General features: G+C 41.4%; 1 protein-coding gene across 2 annotated transcripts in view; it reads right to left on the bottom strand.

The window, feature by feature from the left end:
• Positions 1-15533, bottom strand: part of NPR3 (natriuretic peptide receptor 3) — a 68957-nt gene that overhangs the window by 42181 nt on the left and 11243 nt on the right. For both annotated transcript variants that reach the window (XM_020907649.2, XM_020907723.2), the window contains exon 3: positions 1232-1398. In XM_020907649.2, coding sequence (XP_020763308.1) covers positions 1232-1398 — 167 coding nt within the window. The remainder of the gene's footprint in view (positions 1-1231; positions 1399-15533) is intronic.

Genomic DNA, 15533 nt, shown 5'->3' with positions numbered 1-15533 from the left:
CACTCAAGCACTCCTGCCTGTAGAATCCCATGGACAGAGGAGCCTGGTGGGCTACAAACCAAAGTGTTGTAAAGAGTCAGACATGACTGAAACAACTTAGCATGCAAGGGCAAAATACATACTGGACTTTATATAAGAAAAAATATATACAATCTCAATCATAATTTACACTGATTAAATGTTGAAATATTTTTATATATATGAAATAAAATGTATTGTTAAAATTAATTTCACCTGATTTTAACTTTTTCACATGTGACTACCAAAAAATTTTTAATTACGCTTGTGGTTCACATTACATATCTAGAAGACAGTGCTGATTTAGAAAATCAAAAGATATTTTAAATGATGTGTTATATACATGTATGTATATGGCATTTAAGACATTAATATCTGTTTATAAGACCCTTTGTATGTCACTGGATAGCAAGTTCCTACAAAGACGAGTATGAGCTTATGGCAATAGTACAAAAGAGGCACCATTCATTTAGTTTCAACTTTTTGACCAGACAGTGATAAAGACTTCAGCTAGATTATCTATGATCCTCCCACCCTCATCTGAATGAGGGAGACTGAGGAATTTGCCCTGGATCACACAGTGAAAAGTCCTGCTGCTTAATCCTGAGCCTGGCCTGAGCTCTAGATTCCAGCCAGAGCTGGAAGATGCATCTTTGAAGACGCATGAGTAACAACCACACTAATGAAGTGGGATGCTCTGGAATACTCCAGTAGGAAACAGCTCGCAGCGGAAAGAGGCAACGACAGGGCCACAAGCGAGAGAAGCAGGCGGGCCACAAAGCTAAGACAGATTGCCAAAAGAAGGAGCCTTCTAAAACCCAAAATACCTCCCTCCACCAAGCTTTGGAAAAGTTAGGCATGCCAAACTTTGGCAATCCTTCATCTGTCTTCTCTCCCAACATGCTGCTAGCAGAAGAGGTGAGGGAAGTCTTCAGACCTCTGCTTAGCATGACCACAAAGTACAGAAAGCAATTTCTCTTCCTGTAGCAGTTGGAAAAGTTTAAGTGAAGGGTGGGGTGATGGGGGCCCAATGGGGAGGAGAGGAAAGTTGGCCAGGAAAGAAAAAAAAACACACACAGAGAGCCACAGTGACATTCAGACCTGAACCTAGGAATCTTTGAATGATTCAGAACGGGATGCTTTATCACATCTGATTTAATTCAACAACTGTTTTGGGGATGCTGAAGGTCTAGGCTCCTAATCAAGCACTTACGTAATCCTCCTCACTGAGCCCTTGCTTCTCAACAGAACTTTTCACCTCCATGGAAAACTTCTCAAACTCAGGTTTCACTGTCCTCAGTAGAGTGATTGTTTGGAGGGATGAGTACGCTTGCTTAGCTTCAAAGTCGTGTTTGTCTCCTCTCTTCCACGAGCCATCTCCTATGGGAGAAGTAAAAATATTTATAATTCCAAGCCAGTCACCACAAAGGGGCCATTCTCCCTTTTCTACCGTGATGCGCTTCTATGTTTCTTTTGGTGGCTGGGGCAGGAGGTATTGTCACAGTTTTGCACTTGGGTGTAAAGTGACAATGTCAAGATCATCAAGGGGAGAAGAAGGCCCTTTGGACACATGTTCCTTTGAAATGTGAGACAGAGAGAAAAGCATTGTTAGACTCATTGCTTTATAATAACCATGTAACTGGAATTTTAGGCCCTCAAGAATTACAGCACTGCAGGAGTAAGAAGTAGGTTTATCCCTTTCCATTCACACTTATTTTTAAGGAGATCAAACCAGTCAACCCTAAGTGAATTCAGCCCTGAATATTCACTGGAAGGACTGATGCTGAAGCTGAAGCTCCAATACTTTGGCCACCTGATGTGAAGAGCCGACTCATTGGAAAAGACTCTGATGCTGGGAAAGATTGAGGGCAGAAGGAAAAGGGGATGAGAAAGGAAAAGATGGTTAGATAGCATTACGGACTCAATGGACATTCATCTGAGGAAACTCCAGGAAACAGTGAAGGACAGGGAAGCCTGGTGTGCTGTAATCCATGGGGTCACAAAGAGTTGGACACAACTTAGTGACTGAACAACAAATTCATTTATTATTTAGTACCTGCAGTCAACTGTAAACGTCAACCAAGTTGTTAACGTGCTACAATAAACCCGATGCTATGTAGATGTGGAAGGCAAGGATGGCTCCATATGAAAATGAACTTATAAAGTATTATAAAGTTGATACTAAAAGAAAAAGAGATTTGAGATTGTTGAACTATTTCTCAAATCTCTTCAGGCTGAAAAGTAGCTTAGGCGAACTTAAAAATTTATCTCTTTAATGCTGGCAATATCATAAATATTATTTATTAGACAAGTTCATCAGCATATCAGCAGTAACAAAATAAAAATTGCTAGCATTTATTGAGCATATATATATTATAGTAATAATAAAAGCCTCGCTATTGAACACTTTATATGTATAAACTCATTTAACCCTCACAAGATCTTGTGACTGTGGGTACAATTACAGTTCAGTTCAGTTGCTCAGTTGTGCCCAACTCTTTGCAACCCCATGGACTGCAGCATACCAGGCATCCCTGTCCATCACCAACTCCTGGAGCATGCTCAGACTCATGTCCATCAAGTCGGTGATGTCATCCAACCATCTCATCATCTGTCATCCCCTTCTTCTCCTGCCTTCAATCTTTCCCAGCGTCAGGGTCTTTTCCAATGAGTCAGTTCTTCACATCAAGTGGCCAAAGTGTTGGAGTTTAAGCTTTAGCATCAGTCCTTCCAATGAATATTCAGGATTGATTTCCTTTAAGACTGACTGGTTTGATTGCCTTGCAGTCCAAGGGATTCTCAAGAGTCTTCTCCAACATCACAGCTCAAAACCATCAATTCTTCAGTGCTCAACTTTCTTTATGGTCCAACCTTCACAACCATACATGACTACTGGAAAAAAACATAGCTTTGACTAAATGGACCTTTGTTGTCAAAGTAATGTCTCTGATTTTTAATAGCTGTCTAGGTTGGTCATATTAACTTCACAGATTTGGGGGTACAATTTTACAGATAATTGGGTACAATTATCTTCTCTATTTTACAGATAGGGGCTTCTCTGGTGGCTCAGACAGTAAAGAATCTGCCTGCAATGCAGGGAACCTGGGCTCAATCCTCCAAATGAAGAATCCCTGGAGGAGGGCATGGCAACCCACTCCAGCATTCTTGGAAACCAAAGCATTCAGAAACCTGCTGTTTCACGGCTCTCCCTTTCACAAAAGCAAAGGCAAATTACATGGATAAGAATCATTCCTCTTCTCTTTATCATTTCATTTTTGAGAAAAGAAGTAGTTTGCAGGACCCTAAAAGGAAATAGGAACCTCTGACTTTTGACCATAGTAACAGTAATTCTGAGAATTATCATTATGATTCTTAGAAATTTCTGCAAATACAGCAAGGAATTCAACAGGCTGGAGTCCAACATCCAAGTCATTTGTTTGCCCCCAAGCCCAAAGTCTATAGCGGCCCAGAGCCCAGCAGCGGAACAGTGAGGATGTTTCCAGAATGTGCAGCTAGGGCAAGTAGGCCTCGCTCCAGTCTTACAGAAAATGTCCGGTGAAGAGCTGGTGGCTTTGCAATTTCTATCGTAGCTTAATCCAGACAAACATGGATTAACTGAACTACACACAAGGTTCTATGATAGCTACCACAGTGGGCATCGTAAATGTTATGAATGGTCTCCACCACCTTCAAAAGAGGAATTCAGAGATGGACATGTAAAAAAACTGAAGTCACTCCAAGATAACAGCTTACTACACAGGGCAGCGAGTGGTACATGGAAACCACACAGAGCATAGAGGAAGAGGCAACCGGCTCCAACGAAGGAAGTTTCATGCCAGGAAGAGGCGTCCGCCTGGCCTGAAATGTGTGAATAGGATTTTAATAAGAGGAGAAGAGGATGGAAAGGCATGCTTGGCAGAACCTACAATGGCACAGGCAAAGATGCAAACGTGTATGACATTCAGTGGGCAGCTGGGAACCTCAGTCTGGAGCAGGAGAAAAGACAGCAACAAAGAATTTGTTTGTGGAGACCTCTCTTTAGTCATAATCCTAATAATAGCAACCATTTATTAATTGCTTACTATGTGCCAGGGAGCTGTTAGAAGATAAATAAGATAGAGCCAAGGACAGAATTCATTAAGGGCTAGATCCATTCGCAATAAGCACAAGATTAAATTTCAGGCCACCAAACAAAACTCGATGAAGTTGTCCTCCTTCTTCTGCTGGACAAAACCTCCTGAACATCGATGAGGCTACAGCTACGCCAGTGCTCAGAGAGCAAGTGAGCTATGTGTCACTGTCATTGGCCAGGCCAGGGTCAACTCTTCTGGGTGCTCAAGACACAAACAACATGGCCTTTTGTCAAGGGACCAGATTTCATTTGCTAGAAAGACCCCAACTTCTAAGAACATCCAGAAGATCTTCAGCCCATGGAAGAATCCATTTCTTCTAGTGCAATCCATGTTTATTGATTCATCTTGAATTGACTCGAGGTATGAAGAGTCAGCAGGAATGATGTTTCTTGGGCAGAGAGAGCCAGTGTTTCTCAGCTTTGGGTATGAGTCCTCTCCAAGGGCACAAGAAAGGAAATAAACCTATAAGGTGTTCTGCTGAATAATTAGAAAATACATATAGAACTGAAAATAGCAACTATCTTAGGTACTATGATAATACGGGAAAAAGCATTTTTTTATTTTGAAAAAAGTGAAATTTGGTACAATACAGCTGTCTACCACAATCTAAAAGGTAATGACTTTGAAGTTTTGTTTTCTAGAAAAAAAAGAGTGGAAACAAAAATGACTAATAAATGTAAGCCAAATTAAACAGGTACATAGTCACAAGCAAAACTGATACTATGACTTCCTGCTTTGAGCGTGTTTCTTGTTGTGTTATGCCAGTAACCTTTCCCATACGGAGCCATTGAAAGCTAGGAAAGCGGAGGTCAGCTTGGCATGATGCCTCATCAGTGGGGACAAATTTAATTCAACAGACAACTGGGTGCCTCTGGAGATTTACGAGCGGAATAGAAGAATGACATGATCAGACTCATGCCTGGGGAAATAGCAGTGGATTAGACTGGGGAGACACTGAGGGTTCAGAGCCACAGTAATCCAGGCAAGAGGTTACGAGAGGTTACATGTGAGAAGTCGCAACTCCCCCCCCGACCCTGCAAAAATAAAAAATGTAGATGGGTCTCCGGGTGGTTCAGATCACAGGCAAGTTTTCTTTTCTGTTCATGTTTTTCTGAATGTAGCAAATTTTCAGCAGCATGTGCTTTTAGAATCATTAAAAGAGGGCAAGCCCTTGAGAATGAATGCAGAGGGCTGTGCAAGAGGAATGTGAAGACTCCAAAAGAGTGAGGGAGTGAACGACACCGAGAAGGATGCGTGTCACCGGTGATGCCAGAGAGGAAAGGCCAACGGTTGTCAGAGGAAACAGCCGAGCCAGAGGGAGGGGAGCGGGCTAGTGGATGTGGAAATGATAGTGATTTCAGCTAGGGTCATGGTCAATTCAAGGTGACTGGCTTCAGAACACCCACGTGGCAGCCCCAGGCTTCGGCTGGAAAGAGTGGTCTGAAGCCAGCAAGAAGAATGAGGGCTAGAGAAAGTGCTGAAGGTCACGTCCACATGTCTTACACTCAGAACTCAAGAGAAGAGGGCGGAGAGTGAACATACACCCTTCGGGGGTGCTGTTTTAGTGGGCACAGGAGTGAGAGGAGCTAACAGAAAGCCAGAAGAATGCTGTGCCACCAAGGCTAAGAAAAACAGGGATTCCAGAAAGAAATGGACAGAAGCAACAGGGCAAGAACTAGAGCTGACCTTATATACCAGCCACAAGCCACATGTGTGACTATTTACACTTCAATTAACCAAGATGAAATAAAATTTCAGTTTCTCAGTCACACTGGCCACATTTTAAACATACCATGGTCATACATGGCCATGACTCCTTTACTGGGAGACAGAAAATAGCACACCGCCAGCATCACAGGAGGTTCCACTGGCCAGCACTGCTCTAGAGGCACGTAAGCGTGGTCTGCGGTAAGGCTGATGGCTTTGGCGGTGAGGGTGTCATTGGTGACCCAGCACTCTCAGAGGAATGGTGGATCTATTGTCTTACTCCTACAGTCATCCTGAACAAGGGATTAAGAAGAGAAGAAAGAAGGCAGCTAATGAGAGGGCAGGCAGAGAAGGTGACTCTGGTAGATTTCTCAGGAATAAAGGAAAGAGAATTTGCTTCCTTTATTTGGTTTGGTTTTAAACATTGTGGAGGTCCAAGCTTGCATTTGGGCTTCCTAAGTGGTGCTAGTGGTAAAGAATCCACCTGCCAATGCAGGAGACACGAGACACAGGTTCAATCCCTGGGTCAAGAAGATTCCCTCAAGGAGGGCATGACAACCGACTCCAGTATTCTTGCCTGGAGAAGTCTATGGACAGAGGAGCCTGGTGGGTCACAGTCCATGGGGTTGCAAATAGTCGGACATGACTGAAGCAACTTGGCACGCATGCAAGCAAGCTTGCATTTCAAGTGAGAAGGGTACAGAGTATTTGTGAAAGAGGAAATAACTTGCTCAGCACCAAGCCCTAGGCTCGGCAATCCTGCAGCGAGGGAGCTGGCTCAGGCCGGTGGTACCCACACTGGGATAACCTTGTCATCCTGTATGTAGTTCTCCATACTTACCAAAGACTCGACACATAGTAAGCCTTTGGTAAATATGGGCTGAGCGACAAGCTGAGACATCACAGACCACATTCAAGAAACGACGCCTGGAGTACAACCAGGACGGCTGCAGAACACTGTGGCTCCTGACCTCTGGCAGCCATTTAAGTGAGAGAAAAGCATCAGCCTCCTTTCCTAAGTCACTCTCTCCAAACGTTACATGCTTGCCTTGATCTGTGCTGGTCCAGTTCCTCCCATCAGTGATAACAGCACCACTTACTGAGCGAAGCCATTGTGAACGGCTTTGCCTAGAGCATTTCATTCTTTAATTCTCATTTTAAAAAAAAAAATATATATATATATATATTTCCTCTATGAGGAATATTGTAGTATGATCCCCATGTTACAGATGAGGAAACTGAGGCTCAAACATGCCTGAAGTCACTTGGTTAATACACAGGAAAGAAAGTGAAGTCGCTCAGTTGTGTCCGACTCTTTGCAACCCCATTGACAGTAGCCTGCCAGGCTCCTCTGTCCATGGGATTTTCCAGGCAAGAGTACTGGAGTGGGTTGCCATTTCCTCCTCCCAGGGATCTTCCCAACCCAGGGACCAAACCCAGGTATCGTGCACTGCGGGCAGACTCCTTACCGTCTGAGCCTCCAGGGAAGTCAGGATTCAAACACAAACCCAGGCTCCACACACCAGTGCCGTACCTGCTCCTCCTCACTTCATCGAAGTTTAGGATGTTTCAAGATTTAAAATCGCAAATGGGGGGGCTTCCCTGGTGGCTCAGTGGTAAAGAATCTGCCTGCCAATGCAGGAGACCCGGGTTGGATGCCTTGTCTGGGAAGATCCCATGTGCCACAGATCAGCCAAGCCTATGGGCCATAACCCTTGTGCCTGTGTTCTAGGGCCTGGGAACCACAACTACTGAGCCCGCCCACCCTAGAGCCTGTGCTCTGCAACAACAGACACCATGGCAACGAGAAGCCCAAGCTCTGCAGCTCGGTGCTTGCCTCTGCTTGCCACAGTTAGAGAAAAGTCCACGTGGCAATGAGACCAGCACAGCCAAAAATAAATTAATTATTTTGTAAAATAAAACTGAAAATTAAGTGGGAGAACAAAAATGCTTTTAAAAAAAAAGGAACAGAGGAAGAAAGATTAGAAAAGGAAATGTTTACACGTGGTTTAACAACTGTCACAGTTGAAAGATTCGCGGAGCCCTGTACCAAGGTCACAGATATAAAGCCTTGTGCCAAGGCCCTGTACCAAGGTCATCCCCCAAACAGACCAAGCCCCACAGGAACCGTTGCCCTGAGAACCCTGGTCAAAACCAGCCAGCTCCCTGACCCCATACTAGGTAAACCTTCCCACCCTATAGCATCCTAACCAATCACCTGATGCCACCCTTCCAACAGAAATTTTCTTTGCCTTGAGGTTATAAAAATTGGCTAACAGCCCACAAAAGGTGTCAGATTTTCCCGCTGTTCCAATAGTCAGCTCTGCATCAAGAGCCACACAAACCACAAGACTGTGTGAGAATTCTCTTTTCTCATTACTCCAAACTGACTACAACATGCATGCAGTCACGATCAGTTGCTCCATTGTGGCTGACTCTTTGCGATCCCATGGACTAGCCCACCAGCCTCCTCTGTCCATGGAATTTTCCAGGCAAGACTACTGGAGTGGGTTGCCATTTCCTATTCCAAGAGATCTTCCCGACCCAGATATTGAACCCGCATCTCTTGCATCTCCTACGTTGGCAGGTGGATTCTTTACCGCTGCGCCACCTGGGAACATATCACTTCAATAGCAAAACATAAATCCAATTCCTCCCCAGTTTCTCTGTCATCATCCTACTGTTAGTGAGTCAAGTAATTTAAGTGCATTACCAGCCCTGGGATAGTTCCCATCTTCACCTTAACTAGTGCGTTCTGAGTGCTCAGGAAGTCAGGAAAAGTGCTACAATACAACAGAGACCCAGACAGGATCACCCAAATGACTTTCCACCTGAACTTACATCCAGACAAGATAATGCCAGGAAATGGAAATGCCAACAAGTGCTATTCAAAACTCTACAGAGCAATATATATCAACTTCACTCTAGATTTTTTTTAAAAACCTATGTTTTCAGTTTTATTCTCCATCACTTGAATTCCTTATAATAAATCCAGAACTCCTGTAACAATATAATCGGGGGCAGACCTGAGAATTTTTTTGAGTGCCCACCAAGGCAATCTGATAATCAGTAAATATGGACACACTATCAATATGTTTCTCCAAAAAAAGTTCTCAAAGATTATTTAAAATAGAGCCTTTTTCTAGAAGTGGTGTAGAATTTCATGTGCAGAGGAGGATGCTGGATAACTTTTCGTGAACATATATGTTGGTGATGGTTTGGTCCCTTCAGTCGTGTCCCACTCTTTGAGACCCCACGGACTGTAGCCCACCAGCCTCCTCTGTCCATGGGATTCTCCAGGCAAGAATACTGGAGTGGGTTGCCGTTTCCTTCTCCAGGGGATCTTCCCGACCGAGGGATCAAACCTGTGTCTCCTGATTGGCAGGCAGATTATTTACCTTGTGGCACGTGGGAAATGCTGATTCCTAGGACATAAACTCTCAGAGGCCCTCTATTAGCCGCAGACTGCAGAGCCTTGGTGAGGTCACTGTGCCTTCCACAGGGTCCTGTTTGCTGCCTCTGCCCCGAGGAGGAAAGGTGCCCCAGGGACTGTGACAAACATGGACAGTTGCCTCCCTACCTCTATGCTCCCATCTCCCTTAGTAACAGATTCCTGAATTGATCTGGGGGTACCAGTGAGACCAGCTAAAAGCACACATTTCCTGCCTCCCCCTTTCAACGAGGGGTAGCAAATGATATGTAACCAAAAAATAACGAGTGGGGCTTCTGGAGAACCCTTCCAACAGAATTGAGTCAACTGAAAGGACCTCTTTTTGCCTCTCATGCTCCCCTTCTGCTTTCCCTATAAGATATAATCCCTGGAATTCTAGCCACAATCTCATCATCTTGAGGATGGATGCCATTCACTAGGACTGAGGTAGCCAAAAACCCGAAAAGGCTTAGACCCCTGATGACTTTATGGAACCATCATTCTGCCCTGGTTTGCCCACCTCTGGACTTCTTACAAGTGAGAGCATAAATCTGTACATTTATTTAAATTACTATAATTAGGAGTCTTGGTTATTTGTACACAAATATAATTCCTAATGCACCCAGGTCCTTATAAGGTACTAGACAAAAGTTGATTAATTTGGTAACAGAACAATGTATGGCCTAAATCAAACTATAAAACTACACCACAGGAAAATGTACAGATGTATTTTTTTTAATTATCATTTTTAAAGTACTATATGTAACTGTTGGTGTAAATTGAAGTTAATAGTAAATATAATTAACATTTACTAAACACTCATCATGTTCCAAGAAGTTTTCTATGCATTTCACACACACCGCATCATTTATTACTCTGCCTGATGCCATGAGATAGGCACTATTATTATCATTAGAAGAAACTAAGGCTTGAGGATAAGGGCAGGGTGATAGCAATTTGCCAAGAGCTGGTTTGTGACACAGCCTCTCAGGCACATTGACAGCTGAGCGCAAAGCCTAAGCAACCAGGCTGTAAAAGGGGAAAGAAAGGAGATATAATCAGAAACACCAAGGACAGCCTTTGAATGCTGGGGACACAGGTTCGATCCCTGTTTGGTGAACTAAAATCCCACATGCTCCAGAGCAACTAAGCCCTCGAGCCATGACTTAAGAAGCCCAAGTGCCGCAACTAGAGAGAAGCTTCCACATGCTGCAACTAGAGAAAGCCTAAGCGCTGCAACGAATCAGCGCAGCCAATTTTTTTTAACAAAAAATAACAATAATAAAGACTATTTTTTAAAAAAGAAAGAAATACCAAAGATACTTTGTAGATTGTATCAGAGCACACTGTATAACTCCATGCAGTTAAATTTTCAAGCAGAAAAACTGAACTAGTGAAAAAAATAAGCTTTAATCCCTCATGATGATATATGGCAGAAACCGACACAATATAGTAAAGCAATTATTCTCCAATTAAAAATAAATTTAAATTTTTAAAAATTTGTCCCAAAGAGAATGATATAGATGAGATGAGATTGGCCATGTATGGATAATTCTTGAAGCTAATTGATGGATTCACAGGGATTTATTGCACTACTTCTTCCACTTTTGTGTATGTTTTAAATTTTCCATATTAAAAAAGCTTTTAAAAGTTAAAAAAAGTTGTCTCAAAATCACTAACAATAAGTTATATATATATATATATATGACTTCTCATTCACCAATATTACACAATGAGAAGGACAAACACTACTTTTGTAGTATTCTGGCCAAAGATGTATAAACTCAACTTACCATGTAAAAACACCAGATAAGTTCAAATTGAGAGACATTCTACAAAATAACAGACTTATTCAAAGTGTTAGGTCATAAACAACAAAGAAAGATTGAAGAACTATCACAGATTAGAGAAGATTAAGAAGACAACTCAGTGGACCAAATAGTGGAACAGAAAAAGAACATTAGGAGGAAAAGTGGTAAATTTCAAATAAAGCCTGTAGTTTAGTTCTTAGTGTTGTACCAATGTTAGTTTTATCTTGATAAGTGCACTATGGTTATATAACTTGTTTAAACTAGAGAAATCTGAATAAACTCTCTGTGTTATGTTTGCAAGTTCTCTGTACATCTAAAATTATTTCAAAGGTTTTTTTAATTTTCCAAAAATTACCTCTAAAAAGAAGTTAGGTCCAGACACAAAGCTGAATTGTTTCCATCTTTCAAGGAATAGTTTTATGGTACACAAACTGTTCTGGAGCAGAAAAACAATGAAAAGTGTCCCAATTAATTTTATAAAGCTAATATTAACCTGATATTAAAATAGGGCTTCCTTGATAGCTCAGTTGGTAAAGAATTCACCTGCAATGCAGGAAACCTGGGTTCAATCCCTGGGTTGGGAAGATCCCCTGGATCTTCTGCCTGTATAATGCCCTATTAAAATAAGGCAATACCACCTAAGGGCAAGAAAACTGTCCAATCTCATGAGCATAGATTCAGAAATCCTAAATAAAAGACTTCCATCAGCAATACATCTAAAAAAAACCATGTAGACTATGTTTAATTTCAAGAATATTATAATAGTTCAATACTAGGAAATTTATTAAAAGTACAGGTAAGATGTATTTGATAACATTCATAACTCACTTTCAATTTTTTAAAACCACACTTAATAAACCAAGGAGTATTTTAACATCTACTTCTAACAAGATACTAAAAATTAAGTACCACCATTGTTACACAAAATTATTCTGGAGGCTATTGTCAATGGAGTAAAAAATGAAAAATAATATTCAACTATCAAAATGGACAGCTAGCTATTGCTATTATTTGAAAATGATTTTTAAAACTATTAGAACAGAAGGTTTAATATGTAAAATTCCTGTTTCTATATAACAACTACAAAATGTAATAGGAAGAGGTCATGATCATAACAATCAGAAAACATAAAATATCTAAGAATGAACTCAGCAAGAATGATGCGAAATTCAAATAAAGAAAACTGCAAAACTTTGCTATATACATAAAAATAAATTTTAATAAATAAAATTATTTAAAAGTTAGATGATGCAGAATTGACAGAGACGCGGGAAAACAGACATTCTCATATGTGGTTGCAGAAGTGTAAATTGGCAAACCTTTTAAAGGGACAAGTTGGCAGTATCCATCAAAATGTAAATACATATAACATTTGACCCAGAAATTCTGCTTCTAGAAGCTTGTCTTACAGATTGCACACACACATATATGAATGTCTGTATATGTATGGGCTTCCTTGGTAACTCAGTTGGTAAAGAATCCACGGGCAAGGCAGGAGACCCTGGTTCGATTCCTGGGTCGGGAAGATACCCACTCCGGTATCCTTGGGCTTCCTGGTGACTCAGTAAAGAATCTGCCTGCAATGCGGGAGACCTGGGTTCGATCTCTTGGTTGGGAAGACCCCCTGGAAGAGGGCATGGCAAACCACTTCAGTATCCTCGCCTGGAGAATTCCCATGGACAGAGAAGCCTGGCGAGCTACAGTCCACGGGCTTACAAAGAGCTGGACACGACTGAGCGACTAAGCACAGCACAGCACATGTGTGTGCACAAATGCATCCCACAGCAAGGCGACTCAATATAATAGCTCTCATAATAAAAATCTGGAAACAACATAAACACCAAAAACTAAAGGACTGATTAAGATGGCATATTAGCATTATAAAATGCTATGTAACTACACTATAGATAATGCAATCATTTTATTGAAAAATATTTTCAATAAATACATATTTTAATGAAATAGACAAGATGTACACCTAAATATTATCAGTGGACTTTTATCTGGATAATAGAGTGGCAGCAACTTACTTTTTTCCCTGTACTTTTCTATGTTTCTCAAAATCTCAGTATTACTCATGTATTGTAATGAGCAGGAAAAAGTAATGCAAGCTTTCTCCAGAGATGAAAGGAATTCCAGTACCTAATTTTTTGTGCACTTGCATTCTCATGCACTGTCTTCAAATTCTATGCTTATAGTAGCCAACCTGCTAAACACAGTCAATTTTTTCATTTGTCACAAGTCTCTACCACTACCTCAATGAATTCAATACTGTAATCAATAATGTAGTTACATTCTGATCTTGGGCCAAGAAGTAAAACTGCCACTCTGCTTATGTAAAGAGACGGGAAAGGACAATAATGAGAGCAAGGAGGGAAAAACTGGGTGTTTATCCTGCAAGCCGCAAGCCTTCAGTTTTATCCATTACAGGGAACAAAATTACTTTTGCTTCAACAACTTTTCTTTATCCCCATGAAAAGTGTGATTTATTACATTCATTCACAATGATCTATTGCTTAAGAAACTTGAATACAGTATTCCAAAGAATAGCAAGGAGAGATAAGAAAGCCTTCCTCAGTGATCAATGCAAAGGAATAGAGCAATATAATAGAATGGGAAAGACTAGAGATCTCTTCAAGAAAATTAGATACCAAGGGAACTTTTCATGCAAAGATGGGCACAATAAAGGACAGAAATGGTATGGGCCTAACAGAAGCAGAAGATATTAAGACGAGGCGGCAAGAATACACAGAGGAACTATATAAAAAAGATCTTCATGACCCAGATAATCATGATGGTGTGATCACTTACCTAGAGCCAGACATCCTAGAATGTGAAGTCAAGTGGGCCTTAGGAAGCATCACTACAAACAAGGCTAGTGGAGGTAATGGAATTCCAGTTGAGCTATTTCAAATCCTGGAAGATGATGCTGTGAAAATGCTGCACTCAATATGTCAGCAAATTTGGAAAACTAAGCAGTGGCCACAGGACTGGAAAAGGTCAGTTTTCATTCCAATCCCAAAGAAAGGCAATGCCAAAGAATGCTCAAACTACCACATAAGTGCATTCATCTCACAAGCTAGCAAAGTAATGCTCAAAATTCTCCAAGCCAGGCTTCAGCAATACATGAACTATGAAATTCCAGATGTTCAAGCTGGATTTAGAAAAGGCAGAGGAACCAGAGATCAAATTTTCAACATCCATTGGATCATAGGAAAAACAAAAGAGTTCCAGAAAAACATTTACCTCTGCTTTATTGACTATGCCAAAGCCTTAAACTGTGTGGATCACCATAAATTATGGAAAATTCTGAAAGAGATGGGAATACCAGACCACCTGACCTGCATCCTGAGAAATCTGTACTCAGATCAAGAAGCAACAGTTAGAACTGGACATGGAACAACAGACTGATTCCAAATTGGGAAAGGAGTACATCAAGGCTGTATATTGTCACCCTGTTTATTTAACTTACATGCAGAGTACATCATGAGAAATGCTGGGCTGGATGAAGCACAAGCTGGAATCAAGATTGCTGGGAGAAATATCAATAACCTCAGCTATGAAGATGACACCACCCTTATGGCAGAAAGTGAAAAAGAACTAAAGAGCCTCTTGATGAAAGTAAAAGAGGAGAGTGAAAAAGTTGGCTTAAAACTCAACATTCAGAAAACTATGATCATGGCATGTGGGCCCATTACTTCATGGCAAATAGATGGGGAAACAGTGACAGACTTTACTTTTTTGGGCTCCAAAATCACTGCAGATGGTGACTGCAGCCATGAAATTAAAAGATGCCTGCTCCTTGGAAGAAAAGGTATGACCAACCTAGACAGCATATTAAAAGCAGAAACATTACTTTGCCAACAAAGGTCCATCTAGTCAAAGCTATGGTTTTTCCAGTAGTCATATATGAATGTGAGAGTTGGACTATAAAGAAAGCTGAGAGATGAAGAATTGATGTTTTTGAACTGTGATGTTGGAGGAGACTCTTGAGAGTCCCTTGGACTGCAAGGAGATCAAACCAGTCCATCCTTAAGGAAATCAGTCCTGAATATTCATTGGAAGGACTGATGCCGAAGCTGAAACTCCAATACTTTGGCCACTTGATTTGAAGAACTGACTCATTTGAAAAGACCTTGATTCTAGGAAAGATTGAATGCAGGAGGAGAAAGGGACAACAGAGGATTCGAGGGATGGATAGCATCACCGACTCAATGGACACGAGTTTGAGTAAACTCCGGGAGTTGGTGATGGACAGGGAGGCCTGGTGTGCTGCAGTCCATGAGGTCACAAAGAGTCAGACACGAGTGAGCGACTGAACTGAACTGATTGCTTATGTAAGCCAGGATACCAAAGCAGGAAACTGAGGCACATGCTTTAAGGTTTAGATCCCATCTAACTATACCTCGACTGCAATAGAGGGGAAGCAGAGTT

This window comes from Odocoileus virginianus, chromosome 14, assembly GCF_023699985.2.
Source record: "Odocoileus virginianus isolate 20LAN1187 ecotype Illinois chromosome 14, Ovbor_1.2, whole genome shotgun sequence".
NCBI lineage: Eukaryota > Metazoa > Chordata > Mammalia > Artiodactyla > Cervidae > Odocoileus > Odocoileus virginianus.
The sequence above is the reverse complement of the archived record's forward strand: the minus strand, read 5'-3'. Positions and strand labels throughout refer to the sequence as shown.